The sequence below is a fragment of the Carettochelys insculpta genome, chromosome 7, assembly GCF_033958435.1.
Source record: "Carettochelys insculpta isolate YL-2023 chromosome 7, ASM3395843v1, whole genome shotgun sequence".
In the NCBI taxonomy this organism is placed as follows: Eukaryota; Metazoa; Chordata; order Testudines; family Carettochelyidae; genus Carettochelys; species Carettochelys insculpta.
The window spans coordinates 53,507,010-53,523,848 of NC_134143.1; the positions used below are offsets into that span (position 1 = coordinate 53,507,010).

General features: G+C 40.1%; 1 protein-coding gene across 2 annotated transcripts in view; it reads right to left on the reverse strand.

The window, feature by feature from the left end:
* Nucleotides 1-16,839, reverse strand: part of ZRANB1 (zinc finger RANBP2-type containing 1) — a 58,972-nt gene that overhangs the window by 31,811 nt on the left and 10,322 nt on the right. The window contains exons 2-4 of one of the 2 annotated variants that reach the window (XM_075000488.1): nt 14,069-14,260; nt 2,984-3,089; nt 1,352-2,202 (exon numbers count right to left, since the gene is read on the reverse strand). In XM_075000488.1, coding sequence (XP_074856589.1) covers nt 1,352-2,168 — 817 coding nt within the window. In that variant the 5' untranslated portion in view covers nt 2,169-2,202; nt 2,984-3,089; nt 14,069-14,260. The remainder of the gene's footprint in view (nt 1-1,351; nt 2,203-2,983; nt 3,090-14,068; nt 14,261-16,839) is intronic. The other variant, XM_075000487.1, reaches the window with a different exon arrangement.

Here is a 16,839-nt window from a genome sequence, read left to right on the forward strand (position 1 = left end):
TTCAGACATCATGCAAGCAAATTATCCTAGTTTATTGATGTGACATCTAATAAGATTGAATTAAAACGAGTGAACGCCAATTGGGTAAAGGATCTCTAACAACTTTTCTTGCATGCCCCTCATGCAAAATATTTTACCTATTCCATTCGAGGAAGGAAAAGAAATGGTAAAAAAGAAGCAATGATGGAGAAAAAAATGCGGCTCTCATACATTTTAATGGCCACCACCATTTGAAATAATATAAGAGGGACACAAAAGTTTGAAGTCTATACATAGAACTCTCCAGCCATCAAAAGGAGAGCATTTATCTATTAGCTCACTGAAATGCAAATCCATATACCCAACAGGAACATTGAGTTGCAACTAAATAGAATATATAATGTTGTTTAACAAATCTGTTCCTGAACAGTGTTAGTCAAGTGCAATAAAAAAGTGTTTCCTGACATATCAAGGAACACTATAGCTGGAATTTCAAAAGTAGGGTCCCATTCCAAAAATCATTGCAAATATCAAGTATTTAACCTGCTTGTATGCATAGCCTCAAAATTTCTGCTTCTGGGCAGTTACATCACAAAAATTAACTCACAAGGTCAATAACTGGAGAAAACCCTGCTCTCATGTCTCTGTTCTTTAACAGCACTGGGAGCATTATCCAGAATTTCCTTAGGAAAGCACTAAAATACAAAACAAAATGGGTATTTGAATTTCTAAAGTCACTTGGGTACATAACGCACTTTCAGAAAGCTTGTAAATATTTACAACATGATATTCATGTTAACATAACATTTTCAAGATCAGTGTTATGCATGCAGCTTCTTGGAGATACATATTTCTGTTATTTTTAACATCTGACTGAGCACCTTGTGCTGATGGAAGCACTACACTGCTTACAAAATACTCCCAAGCTACATCTGGTGATTCTGCTGGTACATCTTGTAACAAGAGCAATTTTTAATACAAAGGTAGATCATTTTTCACACTATTGTGCACACAAGTTGTTTCTTTGATTTTTATATATGTATGAACAGATTTTGCAGCTATTCTGCATTAGCTCCAATAAAGTCAGAAGAGCTCATGCAACTAGTAGCATGCAAATATCTCTACACTTCTCTCTAAGATAACTTATCAAATTCTGTCAAGTCTGCAGATACTTCCCCATGTATCACCACTAAATGTTACTTCTGAAACTGCAACATTCAGTTGACTTTGTAAATGTGGTTGTGAAACAAAATTATAGTATTGTTACAAAACTGCATAAGGAAAACTTTTTTACACCTTGGCTTTTATTTTTTCCCCTCAAATTCTCTATTCCCGCCACATACAAGTACAACATAACAGATAGACAACTTACCCACACAAGCATTTAGAAATAGCCAATCAGCCTTCTTCATTCTGTTCTTTATTTGCTTTAGCTTTTTGAAGTCAACTTCAAGTTCCTCCTTGCTGCCAACAGCACCAGCCAATTCAATTCTTTGGAAGTCCATTTTCACTTCTGATTCACGTTTGGTTGTAGGAGGAGATTTTCTTTGGCCATTACCACTACTGCAGCTTCCCCTCCATCGAGCTCGGTCTTGCTCATTTATGATTGAAGAAGCCTCTTCTGTCTCTGCCAATTCTATTGCTTCAATGTTGTTAGGTCTAGGATGATCACACACCACACATTTCCTGGCTTTAGCCCAATTTTCATATGTACATACAGAACAAGTCCAGTGCTGTGCCCTTGTATTCAGTTTATTTCTATCATTGTACTCTTCACAAGGATCAACAGAAAAGGGGACTGATCTTGAACCAGACCCTGAAGACTGAGGAGATTCTGTGGGGCTCCTGGTCCTGCGCTGGGATAAGCACTGAGTACATCTTATCGCTCTTGGCCAGTTCAAGTATGTGCACATGTGGCATGACCATTTATTTGCACTTTCCATACTGTAAGATGATTTAACTCTTGGTCTTGCACTAGAGTCTGGGCATATCAAAGGGCTACTTCCTCCTTCAATGCTTGTAGGATCCCAATCTCTACCAACTTCACTTGAACCACTTTTGAATGGATCTTCCGTAATAATTGTTCCACTAGGCCTCTGAGCACGGCACATGGTACACTTAATTGCAGATGGCCAATTTTCATATGTACAATACTCACAAGCCCATTTAATTCCACGTTCGGTCATCATGCACTTCTTGAAGTAAATTGTGTTGTGCGGAAAGCTATAACATAATAATTAGACAATGAACATGAAATAATTAGCACCTAATGGTTGCATACCATGCTGTAAGATTTATTAAAAGGACAGCATATTTTTAAGCCAACATCCTGATTAATGTTTAAGCAACTTTTTTTTTTTTTTTTTTTTTTTTTTTTTTTAAGTTCAGAAATAAGGAAATTAAAGTGGGAATGACCTTCAGATTTTAGGCACTCCTTCAGCTTAAGCAAAGAACCTCAAACAGATTCTAAAAATGGAATATTATTCATTGCTTTGTAGCCTTCTGAAGGATGTACAGACTGGACACCCGTACCCATCTCCTCTTCCACAGTAGGAAGAGAACACAGGAATCAAAGAAATGGGGAAGAGAAGGAGGAAAAGTAGGACTGAAAATACCTATATGAATCAGAGAAAGTATGAGCTCAACGATATGCAAAAAGCAGCCTTTAAACCCTCCAAAGACCCCCATTTCAAGGGTTAAATACACTGTTTTGTAAAGCAAAGATGTTGTATGTTTGCTTTACTCCAATGCACCAAGCAAGTAGATAGTTTTGTGAAGACGGCATGTACTAAAAAGTGTGCTGAGTTTGGTTTAAGAGTACACATAAATTGTTTAAGACTATCTGAATGTAATATTGTCCAGGTCAGTAGCTACTATTAGAAAAATAAGAAAGCCAGTGCAGAACCAACATTTGTTGGCAGACTTTAAAAGGTACGTACTGTTATTCTCCAATTCTGATTGCTACACTGCACCAAATTTAAATTAAAAAACAAACATGACTTACTTTTTCCCCTAATGAAGAGGAGATTCTGTCTCCATGCCAGCTCAGACCTTGTCCTCCCTCTTCACACTGGAAAATGGGATAGGATGACACTCTGAAACAACTACCCCTGTAAACAAAATGAAAAAAAAAGTTTCAATTAAGCTTTTACATGGGACTTGAGTAACCAAAAAAGTAATACATTGAATTCCACTTCTATTCTAATCCCAGATTTAAAGCTCAGTCACAACCTACTATAAGTCTAATGCATGCATGGCATGTCTAATCAGTTTGTCACTGATCAATTTTTAGTAAGAATGAGCCAAAATACAACTTACAACCATTTAACTGTTCAACTTCCACTGGTGTTAACTGAAGTAGCAGAGATAAATTCACACAAAGTTTAAGCTTACATCACCAAGAACTCAAAATAATTCTAAATATTAAACAGTTTTCATTTTACCATCTATAAAGGAGAACTTTCTTTTCAATTCTCCGCATAACAGACAAAGGTGATTCTATTTGCTGAATAGCAGGTTATGTGCTATTTTTAAAGAATATATCCTCCTCAATATATATATTCACTATGTCAATTCAACTGTTTTCATATTTACATGATACTGCCCTTTTCCTGTACAGTTGATGGGGATGGGTGGGGAGGAAGAGTTACAACAGAACATCAGATTTATGAACACACTGGCCAACCAAATAACTCATTTGGAACTGAAAGTATGTAATCAGGAAGAAAAAACAAAAATGAGCAAATACTGTACAGTGGAGAACTGTGTTAAACATAAACCACAAGGAAAAGAGTGAGGATTTAAAAGAATTGATAAGATGAAGACACAGCTTCTGTGCTTATTTCTTTTAAATTAAGATGGTTAAAAGCAGCATTTTCTTCTGCATAGTAAATTGTCAAAACTGTATCAAAAGTCAGTATCATAAATGACTAAGAACTACCACATTTTCTTCAGTTATGTACTTTTTATAGTTACAATTAACTTCCATTCCTGAGATGTAACTCTTTATATCTCTGAAGTTCTACTGTACATGTTGGCTTAAACTCAAATGCACCTCACACCCATTTAGATGCAAAGGGTATCACCATGTTAGTTTATTAATCTTCTATATTTAGAAGCCAAAATTACACATGTGCTATATGTCTCACAGAAATACCTTCAAAACATTTCTGTGCCTAAGTTATCAGCCTCAGAGATGTGCAAACTCTGAACTGATTAAAACAACAAGGTCCTGTGGCACCTTACAGATGAACAGACTTTTCGGTCCATAAGCTTTCGTGGGCAAAGACTCACTTCAAGATTATGACATCTCTCTTTGGTAATTTTCTTTGAGAGACTATGTCCTTTTCAGTTCCACTTTAGGTGTGCCCATGTCTCAGTCAACTGAAACTGAACTTCTGTGAATAACATAACCCTTTAGGGCCTCATTGTGCACCCAGACCCTCATGTTACTAGTCAAGTGTATAAAACACTAACTCCCTTCACACTGGAGAGCAATGTTAGCTGCAACTGATTAAAAGGAGAAGTAAGGTGGAGCTGTACTTGCCATACATTTCCAACAACATGCATGCAAACATTTCCGTAACTGGTTTTCTTAGTCATGTGTTGCTCATGTCCATTCCATGTTCAGAGTGTGTGATTGCCACATGCACCAGTACCAGAAATTTTTCTTTTATTGGTATGTTTAGGGGACCAGCTCTGGTGCCTGTGGGGTGGTGCCTGTAGGGCATGGCGTAAGAGGCACTGCTGGTTCCCCGCACTCTGTTTCTTCTTGTCAGAAACTCAAACAGCCAGAGCAGAGGGCAGGTCACAGAATAAACATTAGCAACATCACTAAGATCACCCATAGTGGAACAGTAACTGTCCGTCTCTGCAAGTGCTTGCTCATGTCTATTCCATAGTAGCTGACTCCCAAACAATGACCGCAGATGGGTGGGAGTTTTTGTTTTGAGAAGCTTGAAGCACAGCTCTGCTGAAGCCAGTGTCCTGTCTGGCCTGCTAGGTGATGGCATAATGCACCATGAATGAGTGGACCAATGACTACGTCAGGGCTCTATAGATGCCATGGATACAGGACACGTGCCAGGAAGGCAACTGAAGAAGCCTGCGCTCTTGAGGAGAGGGCTTTCAGTAGATCCGCTGGCAGAACCCAACCTAATTCATAAAAAGTCTGGAAGCAGGGTGTAATCCAACTGAAGACCACTGTCACAGCAAATTGGATGAAGGGTCTACAAGTCTCCTTACAAATAAAATTCTGTATACACCTATTGAAAAACGTTAGCACTCAGCAGACAGCTACAGTGTGCAATTGCTTCTCCTGTGTGACTTAGGACAGAACGCCAGGAGGAAGATGCTCTGGTTAATGTGGAAAGACAAAAACACCTTTGGAAAAAAGGATGGATTACACCATAATTGCACCTTTTCTTTATAAAAGATTGTGTATGCAGACTCCAATATCAGTGCTTTAAATTACGATATATAGATGACCAATGTAATTCCACCAAAAAGGGCCCCTTCTAGGGATAGATAGAACAGGGAGCAAGAGCCAAGAGCTTTGACAGCAGGGGTCCTCTGTCCAACTCTCTTCCTACCACCACCCAATGTGACCTTAGGCCCCTCCGCCTGCACTCATTACCCTTCCCAGACCCTGTACCTCAAGTCCCTGAACCAGGTCAAAAGCCAAACCCCCTGAAACTAAATCCACTGTCGAAGGTCACAACCACTTCCTGCCTTAGGTCACAGCTCAAACTTCTGCAACCTACTCTCTTGCCCTGGGTCACAACCTCCTTTTACCCTAGGTCACAACCCAAATCCCTGAATCCCCTTCTATATCCCAAACCTCTGTCCCAGGTCACAACTTCCTCCTTCATCCAGACTCCCTCCCAGACCCCATATCCACTCCTGTATCTCAATCCCTTACCCCAAGCTTCCTCATGCACCTAACCTGAATCCCAGACCCCACCCTTCCTCCATTAATATCATGGCAAAGTGCAACCTTTGACCATTTTCCAAATTCTTGGAGTGACCTCCCTGCTCAAGCTCCTACAGGCAGGACACGGTTGTTGAGGGTTTGTTCAATTTATGAATGTCAGCTGGTGCCCCTGGGGTGGTTATGAGAATCCCACAGAATACAGATAATGCTGGGTACAGCCCACTGCCCTTGTGGGGGGGGTGGTCAGGGGAACATTGGCAGTACCAGTGGGATGGGTAGTGCCATGGATGAAGGCCCTTAACCAGCCTGCAATGGCGCCTGGTCAGACTGAAGCCAAAGAGGAGGCCCCACACTTGAGTGGTTGAGATCATACTAATGCAGACCAAATGTTTCAGTCCCTGCAGGCCACATGGGATCTGTACAGTGGGGATAACCCACTACTGTGTGATCCCATTGATCAATAGTGGCTCTGGGCTGAGCCGCATTGGTATTGTGGTGATCAGTGCCAAATGTTTAGGAACTCGTGCTGTGAGCAGGAACAGGATCACAAACAGGGCCTGAAAAAACATCTGTGGTGGGTGAAGGCCTGAATATGTATGGATAATCCCAATTACAGCCCTCAAAAATGCAAATATGCACAGAGGACAAAATGCTCCTGGTATTGCAGGGTGCATACCGCCAGTCTACACCACCTTGATGGTTTCGGTGCTTAACCTGAGGAATGGTGTCTGGAATCCAGAGACCAGCAACAAGGGCTCCAATGCACAGGTGGGCCCTGCATCCAAGGCATGGCGGCTCTGAGTGGGCAAGTGCTGGTGGGATGCTCCCTGTCGGGGCAAGCACAATCACACTGACAGGGACCATGAAGGAGGTCCAAGAGCAGACTAGACCTTGACCTAGGAGGCAGCACTGCAAGACAAAAACATCCTGTGCCACCCACAGAGCCTCCGTGGTCAACAGTATTTCCAGGGACCAGACCCCTTGCTGCTGTCCAAAGTGCTTGGTGCATCCTTAGGAAGGCTGGCCTGCTTGCTGGAAGCTGGGACCCTGACTCACACTTGAAGGGGATGAGCAACCCTTCATGGGTCAAGGTTTGTCTTTGCCCTTATCAGGGCTGAAAGTCCTCTGCTGGACTGCTTTTACTTAGGGGACTGCGGCAATGAAGTGGATCTCTGCTACTCCCATGACAGTCCTGGCCTACCACTTCACAACACAGCAGTACTACAAGCAAGACTTAGTGAGATCGGTCCAGTACCAATTTCATAAGTAGAGCTTTAAACCTCATGTCCTGCTCCTTTTTAACTGAAAGGCTTTAAAGCCTTTACCAATGCAACACATTGCTAATATGTGCTTCACCCAGAGAGGTTAGGCAGCTGGAGTCTAGCATAGGCTTCTTGCATTAATCTCACCTCTTAAACACTGAGAAACAGGGGGATGCACAGTTGCAAGGGGAAAGTCCTTTTCTGGGACACTAAACTCTAAACTAACACAGTAAGAGAAGGACAAAATTGGGATCTGACAACCATATACAACAAAGCTTGTACAAACTATAAAAGAAAAAAAAATTTTGCTAGCACAAATGAGCATTCTATTGCACCCTCCCAGGTGATAAAAACTGCCCCTTATACCACATCATATAGATGCCACATACTACAGATACCAAAGGGGGGGGGGAGAAATTGGCACCAATGCATGTGGCAAGTACACATATCTAAGGTGGCACGGACTTGAGCAAGCATTCATGGCAAGACAAAGCATTACCTAGAGAACATCCCTGTCAGGTGTTTGTCTAACCTACTCTTAAAATTTTCAAGTGATTGAAATTCCACAATCTTCCTAGGCAATTTATTTCAGTGCTTAGCCACCAAACAGTTAGAAAGTTTTTCCTACTGTCTAACCTAAACCTCCCTTGCTGCAATTTAAGCCCATTGCATCTCGTCTTACCAGAGGACAATTTGTCTCCCTCCTCCTTGTAACAACCTTTTATGTATTTGAGAACATGTATTATGCATTGTCACCTCTGTCTTTTATTTGTCTGCACCTTGTTTACACCACTCTTACAGAATAAATGCCAGGAAAATAAAACAGTTCCTAATGTACCTGCTTGTGTACACACAAAAGCAGAAAGGACCGTGAGATAAATTCAAAACTCTGACAGAGTCTATAAAATGGCATGTACTTGCCAAGTGTTCAATTATTTACACTCATGGGAAAAAGTATTAAAGGGGTATCTGTGTTAGTCTGTATCCGCAAAAACAATGAGAAGCCCTGTGGCACCTTATAAACCAACATTTTTTTTTTTTTTTGGAAACATAAGCTTTTGTGGGAAAATATATGCATTTGATGAAGTGGGTCTTTGCCCAGGGAAGCTTATGCTCCAAAAACTCTGTTAGTCCATAAAGGTGCCACAGGACTTCTTGTTATTTATGGGAAAGTCAATTTACACAAACTTTCCATTTCACTCAAGCAAGCAGTCTTCAAGTTTTTTCCCTGAATTTCACCATAAACCGAGGAATGGTTTTAAAAAAAAAAAAAAAAAAAAAGGAAGCCTGCCACCTTTGATACACCTACTGTAGTCATCTTGCTGAAAAAATGCGGACATCTGTTATTCAAGAGCTCATTGTAAGACTGAACCAATTGCAACCCTGCTTTTATAATAGCTGTAAAAATCACTTGGACTTCTTATGTAAACACATTTTTAAAAGTTTCGTTTGATATGACTAAGATTAAAGCAGAACTGGAACTTATACATGAGCCCAAGTAAAGACTAAACCAGTTCCCTGTTACATTATGTTAACTTATTAAATCAACCTTTATATATAAAACTTGTGTCCAAAAAATTGGAACCATTAAGGTTTTGCAAAAGATAGGAAAGCAGCTGACCTGGGTTTATATCTGGCTTCTTCAGAACTGGTGTTTTATGACATTATAATCAGCAAGATGGCTGCTACTACTGCTATTCAGAGAAAGGTCACAAAATTCAAAAGAAGATTACTTACAGTGAAAAGCAAAGAACCTTTCACATAAAAACTAAAAAGAAGTTTTTCTTAAATGATAGAGCTTTAAAAATTCCTTGGCATCAGCAACTATGTCCTGTTTGCATGCAGAAAACAACCTGAATCAAATGAAGGAGCCAAGTCATTTGATTTGCATATACTGGTGTTACTCCTGCATTCACCTATGCTCAACAATTTTCTGCAGGAAAGGCAAAGCAGAGCACCAAGGGAAGATGAAACAAGAGATACTGCATTTACAATAACTTACCTAAATTACCAGAATTACGCTACAGACTATACAAACCCCCTAAGAAACAGTGTCTTCACTTGATAAATGCAACTGATTAATAGTAAACCCACAGTAATATTCAATGAAGAGTATAAGTTGAGGTCGGCAATAAGTGGTCAATGGCCTGCCATGGTTAGGCTGTCAGGAGGCCTGATACTTTATATACGTGTGCATCTGAGGTACCACTGCTCACAGTACCTGCTGGCCATAAATCTCTGTTCTTAGCCAGTGGAAGATGCCAGCAATTGTACCTGTGAACACACAAGTAAATAAAGCATCTGGTGGCCTGCTAGGGCTAATGCTGGCAAACCATGTCCAGTCTGCAGACTACTTATTTATTGCCCAACTCTGGTACAAATGCAATTGTGCTATTGGTGACATTCTTTTACACAAGAGGCAAAATTCCTACAATTTGACATAACTGCGTATTTTCCAAACCCCTTACGAATCACTTAATAGCCATTTCGTATGTGTCTATTTTAGAAAAGTTATTAAAATTAAAAAACTATAACACTTGAAGCTCTCAGATGCAGTACAGACAAATACTTTTGAAAAGCTACCAACAGTAATATTTGGGACAAGCAAAGAAATTCTATGGTTAACTGTGGTGTCAAGTTTCAAAGATAATCACTTCAAAGGACCAGGGTGGACAAAAATAGGAGATTTAACAAACAAAAAAAAAAATCCAAAAGTCAGTTTTTAAATCAATACTAAATTTCTCATTTAAAAACAGTTAAAATTAAACCACATTGCAAACATGCTTCACATACACTTAGTCTCAAAAATGAATTGATGACTAACCTGTCCAACTTAAATACTAGCTAAAGGGTCAGCAATCCCTAGCACAGGTGCCAAAAGTGGCACGAGAGCTGATTTTCATCATCATGTGAGGTGGGATCTCAGCCTCATCTTTCCTCCCCCATGCAGCCAGGAGCTTGCTCAAAAGCCGTGCTGCCTGTGGATTAACACAAGGCCAACCAATGCTATGAACCACCACCTAAACTGTAAAGGACGGAGGCAGCATAGAAAGGAACTGTGGTGTGGACCAGAGAGAAAAAGGGAAGATATTATGCAGCACAAATGCAACTTCCTATATTCTCCCACAGAAAAAGCGTCATGGCTTCTGAACATGACACCCTCTATACAGGAATACCTTGAAGAAATTAGTTCTCTGGGTTATAAAAAAAAATTGAGAATGTGTCACATGTAAGCAATGCAAGGGATGTGGGGCCTAGTTGAAAGAATGAAACATCTTAAGGAAAACAAACAGCTTACTGGGAGAAAATTATGTGGATGAAGATATGGGTATGGCCGAGATTATTAACTGGTTATTAGTAACTTAAACAAATCACCTTACAATGCACCATTTTTCAACACTCTTTCTATGCCATAAAATACAAATGTGATTTGACAAGTAAATTCCCAAACTATTTGATGTGTTGGATGTTGCTTGAAAGAAAAACTTAGCTTAGCTAACTCATATGGCTTGTTTAATTAGTTAACTAGGTTTAGACTTTACCACTGAAGCGTACAATACAGAAAGCTAAAAATGAGAAATCTGGAGTTGCCAGTTGCCACTGAGTGTTGTTTCCTTATTTTATATTATGTAATATATGACCCTTATTTTGGAACATCATGGCCATGGACCATAATGATGATGCCTTATGTCTATTCTCTATTTTATTTCAGCATCATTTAGCTATTCCAAGGGAACCTCATTCTACACTTGTTTTTCCCTACCTCCCTACCCAAAAAAAGAAATACCAGTGAGTTCAGTGAGGTTTCTCCAAAATTAAGTGAACTGTAGAAACTTAGCTTTTTTAACTGCCAGCACTATGGCTCAGTGTAGCTGTAGCCTTAAAGCCCTACAAAACAACAAAATGGGCAATGGACTGTGGCATGTAATCTGCCAACATTTATCTTCTGCAACACAAGCTTATTCCTTTCATACAGTATAGCAGGAGTCAAATTCCCAGCAGGCCTTCCACTCCTCATGCTTAAATCCCAACCCACCCCACCCCTGATATGAGGACGGGGCAGGGCAACCACTTTCAAAGTCTGGAAACTTCAGGGGTAGTGGGTGCAATGGGAGGGATGAGGAAGGATGGTGATGGGAAGGAGCAGGATTTGCATGATGAGGACAGGCTTGCCCCTCCACCCGCTGCCAGTACTTCCAGACCAGATTTCCAAACTGCTCCAGCTGGGGGTGGTCCAGACACCAAAAGTCTAAGGCTACTGCAAAGCTTTAGACATTAGTCACTGACACCACCATCATTTCAGAGTTACAAACAGTACCTTTTTTTTTTTTGTTGGTAGCTGCTGATACTGAGTACCAGTACCTTGGCAGCCCCAGCCATGGGATTTGTTGCGGGGGGGGGGGAAAATCGGGAAGATGGGGACCCAGCAGAGTTCTAGCTCCTCTATTTTGTAAAAAAAAGATACTCGTTACAAATATTAACCAATAAGAAAGCAATCCAAGACCCCTTCCCTTAATTATTATAGAATCATAGAACTGAAAGGGCCCTCAAGAGGTCATCGAGTCCAGTCCCCTGCCCTCACGGCAGGACCAAGCACCATCTAGACCATGGGTGTCCAACCTTTTGGCTTGCCTGGGCCGCACTGAGTGAAGAGGAATTGTCTTGGGCCGCATATAAAATATATAATATAGTTAATCTATATAAGTCACATAATAATGTTAAAAGTTTACGATCTTGTGGGGCTGCATTACTAGCTGTCCAGGGCCGCATGAGGCCCACGGGCTGGACACGCCTGATCTAGACCATCCCTGATAGATGTCTATCTAACCTGCTGTTAAATATCTCCAGTGATGGAGATTCCACAACCTCCCTAGGCAATTTATTCCCAATGTTTAACCACTCTGACAGTTAGGCAGTTTTTCCTAATGTCTAACCTAAACCACACTTGCTGCAGATTTAGCCCATTGCTCCTTGTCCTATCCTCAGAGGCCAAGAAGAACAATTTTTCCCCTCCTCCTTGTAACCCTCTTTTAGGATCTTACCCATTATTGTGACTCGATTTCCCACTTCTAAAATGTCCAGATCCTTCTTCACTAAAGACTATGGGTATAGACCCTTAGATTATTAACAAGGCTGAAAATGTTTCTCAGTGGCATCTATATAAAAAGACATTCAAAATTACACTTGGCTTACAAAAAAGTACAGAATTCCAAAGTTTCCAATGGCTATACTTATTATCCATTACCACTCAGTACCACTCTACCCAATTTACTTCTTAAAGCAGCGTATTAGTTCATTGCCTTACTAGTGATTTTTATACTTTAAATTAAGAAGTATAAACAGGTTTTGAAATCCCTGTTATGTAAACAGCAGGAAAAAAAATCATTACCAGACGGTTTTATTTAAAGACATTCAGGAGTAAAATCAGTCCTCTATTTAAGAAAGTGTTACTATGGTAGAGTGAATGATGTTACAACACTCATGACACCTTGTTTAACTGACAAGAATCACACTTGAATCATACTCTAACTTAAAACACACTTCTGCCTGCCCGCTCAAGCCAATCTTTTTTGAAAATAAAACTACCTCAACTTGTGGGCAAACCGAAGAAAGTACACTTGTTTACAACGAATTACTCTTGTATTCTGATACTCTGCCATTATCCCCACCATATTACATCACAGCAAGGATCAGTTCTCAAAAAAATGTGTTAAAGGGAGTACCCAAAAAAAAAAAGAGAGTCAGTTATTAGGCTCACTTTTCTCAAGGTCTCTTACAAAACAAGGCTAGGGTAATCATTTGCATAATAAAGACAAATACAATGCAAGCATGTACACATACCTGGTCCTTATTCTGCAAATGCCTGTATCTGTATCATATTGACTCCAGTTGACAAGGCTAAATTTGAAGTGTGAGAAAGAACTCATTTGGAGGTTGCTGTTGCCAGTTCATGAGGTGAAGACCCCATTTCCACCCCTTTCCTCCTTGAATTAATGCATACCCTGCAAGAATTCAGTTGTGAAGAAACTTCCATCCCACGACCCCCCTACACCACCACCTCCCAGCAAGCTAGGTTAAGTCCTACAATCCTTATCCCACTGGGAATCCGATCCACTGAACAACAGAAAGGCAACACAGAAAGTATTCCCATCAGCTGACTTCCACACCAATGGCAAAAAGAACCTTACAGAGGAACAGTCAGGTCAAATTTAACCAAAAATTTAAGTTTTACATAGATAAAACTTTTCAAATCCTAAAACAAAGTAATATTCCCATCTTATATGCATATTTTAATCTTTCTGGAACCAGGCTTTTTTAAAATTAATACATATTGCTATGCGTTCTGTTTAATGATACAAAGCTGCATTGTTAAGAATCAAGTAGTGATGCATAGTAGAAAATGTCTTTCACGGACATTGCTCAGAATGCAACAAATCCATGTACCACGAAAAAATGTTATTTAGAATTTTCAGTTTTAATAATCTAGGATTTGCACATGAGATCAGGACATTAAATTTTAAAATACTCTCACTGTTTTACTACGTCAGTGCTGTTTGCCTTTCTTTGGGATCTAATATCTTGTTAATCTTCCAGACAAAGTAAATAAGTGCATCTCACTGATAGATAAAACGAAAAATAAACACTTCAGAAAAGATTACTTTTCAAAAACTGCTTAATAAAAAGGTAATTTGTGTTTATTGTAAGAACTTCGAAGGCCCGCCTATTAAAGAATTAAATAGTGAGCTATATTAATGTACAGTCAAAAACACTATTTCCATTTTTATTAATATGTTTATGATGCGTGTAAAATATTTTAAAGATGTATTCCTTGTATTCCAATACAGTGATTGTTATTTTTGTCATCAGGTTTTCTTTGAGGCAATGGTTACCAAACTGGTCAATCCTATGAGGGGTGGGCGGGGAATAGTTGGAGAAGAAGAATCCTCCCAAACTGATGGTGTAGCTGTGGATCACAATCAATCATTTCCTGGAGTGGCCAGCGAAGTCCTGGGGGTGGGTGGGGATGACAGGAGTCTCAGCAGGCTTCTCCAGGCTGCAAGCACCACCCCCTGCAGCTCCCATTGGCCTGGAACAGGAAATCATGGCCCATCAGCGCTCAGGAGGAAGTGCTGGAAGAGAGGAGCATATGGAGCCACATGCCCCCGCCCCCCACACACACACACACGCACACACACACATACATTCTTCTGGGGCTACAGAAAAGCACTGGCTCCTTACAGGAGCAGTCTCATGCCAAGGCAAGCAGGGAGCCTGGCTCAGTCTTGATGCACCACCTGCGATATGTGACACCTTCCAAGAGGCTGCACACCAATTACCAGCCCCCTCCCATAGCCAGCACCCCATACTCCTCTTCCCTGACCCAGCCATTACCCCCTGCTCCTTCAGAGCCAGCACCCCAAATCTCCTCCTGCACCAGTCTGATAAAAGTGAGTGAGAGCATGGGGAGAAAGAGTGATAGGGACTGAAGTGAGCAGGACAGGACAACTCTTGGGTTGCCCTTAAATTCAGAAAGTGATCTTGGGTATAAGAAGTCTGGGGACCACTTTTTTAAATATTTCATTCAGTAGCACAGTTCAAGACAAACTGAAAGTCATACACTTGATGTAAACAAGGAAATTAAATTTCACTTCAAAAGTAAACGTGCATCGTTACTCTGCACAGTAATGAGTAGAGTGTTTCAAGAGTCATTCTGAGCAAAAACAAAAAATCTTTAAGAAATACTCATTTAGAATAAAAGAGCTGTCAAAGTACTTTAGTTCTTACATATAACCATGACAGTCTTTATAGCGTCATGCTAAATTTATCCATCAAAATTCTAGATTGGAAGACCATTTAAAGATTTAACACACTAACCAGAGATGCAAAGACTGACCATATTACTTAAAAGACAAGATGAAGCATGTTATCAGAATGGTATTCTGACTTCACGAATCACAAAGAAGTTTAATAATTACTGAATACATTTAAGCTGTGTCAATACTAGACAATCATAATAAAAACACAGTAATATTATCTGGATGTCATTTGACTGCTTGTAAGAGAATTAAAGAAGTTGAAATACAAAAACCAAACACAGATTCCTTTATGCTTTTTCTGCTGGCTTTTTCTTTATTTTGAGGACATTCATAAAGTTTGTTCACTAAAACTTTTTTGTTTAATCATTAAAATTGTCATATTTTTTCCAGACTACACAATTAAGACAACGTGCCTATATGCCACAATTTACTAAAGGAATGTATTAACTATAACATGTAATTTTGATAGTTGAGGAGTTTATAAGTGGGCTGTCGCTGATGCTTACTTACATGGTAACACTCAACTACAAGAGCAATGCATTAGGAGATACTACAGTAATTTTAATTTGTGAGCAGAAGCTAATTCAATGACTACTATTAAAAAAAAAAATCTAAGCTACCCAGTTTGTTCCCAACACTACAACACATCACATATCAAAAGGCCTTGTCTATACTAGACTTTGTACAGTTTTATACTCAATACCAACAATTTTCCCCGGCCTTCTCAACAGTAATTAAACGTAGATTAGCTGCTAATTGAGTCCACTGGTGTTCAACATTTGATACGAAATACATTTCATCCCCATTTGAAACAAGAAATCAAACATACTTTCAACATTAAGTTGAATAGTCCCATCCTCACCTCCCCATTACATTCATTGCAAATTATGTTTAGTTAGTTAAAATACTTATTTGATAATGGACTACACTATACTGTTCAACATCCAGTTAAATGCCAACAAACATTTAACATTTTTTATTAAATGAGAATGAAAACAAAAACCACTGATAAAGTTTGAAGATGACAAAATTTAGGGGAGGAGCAGTAAATAATGAAGATGACAAATCACTAATTCAGAGTGATGTGAATCACTTGGTAAGCTGGGCGAATACAAACAATATGCATAATAGCAGCTCTAGATGTTAATGTATACAGTTAGTAATAAAGAATGTTGGGCATACCTACATAATTGAGTACTCCACCCTGGAAAGCAATGACTGAAAAGACTGGAGGATCATAGCAAACAATCAACTGACCATGACAACAGAGTGAGACACTGTCAAAGAGAGCTACAAGTTACACCTCTTTTGTCCAACATGGGCAGGACCTGCCTGGTCCCTAACAAAATAATCTGCCTGGACAAGAGGACGTCCAGAGCATCTGCCCTCAGACCTCCCTGCGCGTCTTGGTTTGCTGTGGATCCAGGCTCCCTTTCCCAGAACCGTGATGCCAGCCTGCACCCCCAGGCAGCCAGGGGAGTCCAGCCCCCAGCCATCCCATGCTGCTGAGGGGGCTCCTGCGCTGGACACAGTCCCAGCCTGGCACTCTCTCGTCCTGGAACATGTGGTCCTGCCAGACCACAGATGTTGCCTGACAAGAGAGTACCAGACCTGAGAGGTGCAACCTACAATAAAGTAGAGAAGTTATTTTATCTCAATATTTGTCAACCATGTGTAGTTCTGGTGTCCATACCTGAAGAAAGATGTTAATAAATAGGAAATGGCTCAGAGAAAAGCTAGGTGAATTAGTGCCCTGCCTTATGGTGACAGACTCAAGGAGCAAAATCTATTTATATTCTCAAAGAGAAGGTTAAGGGGTGAACATGGGGAATAAGTATTTAATAGTGGG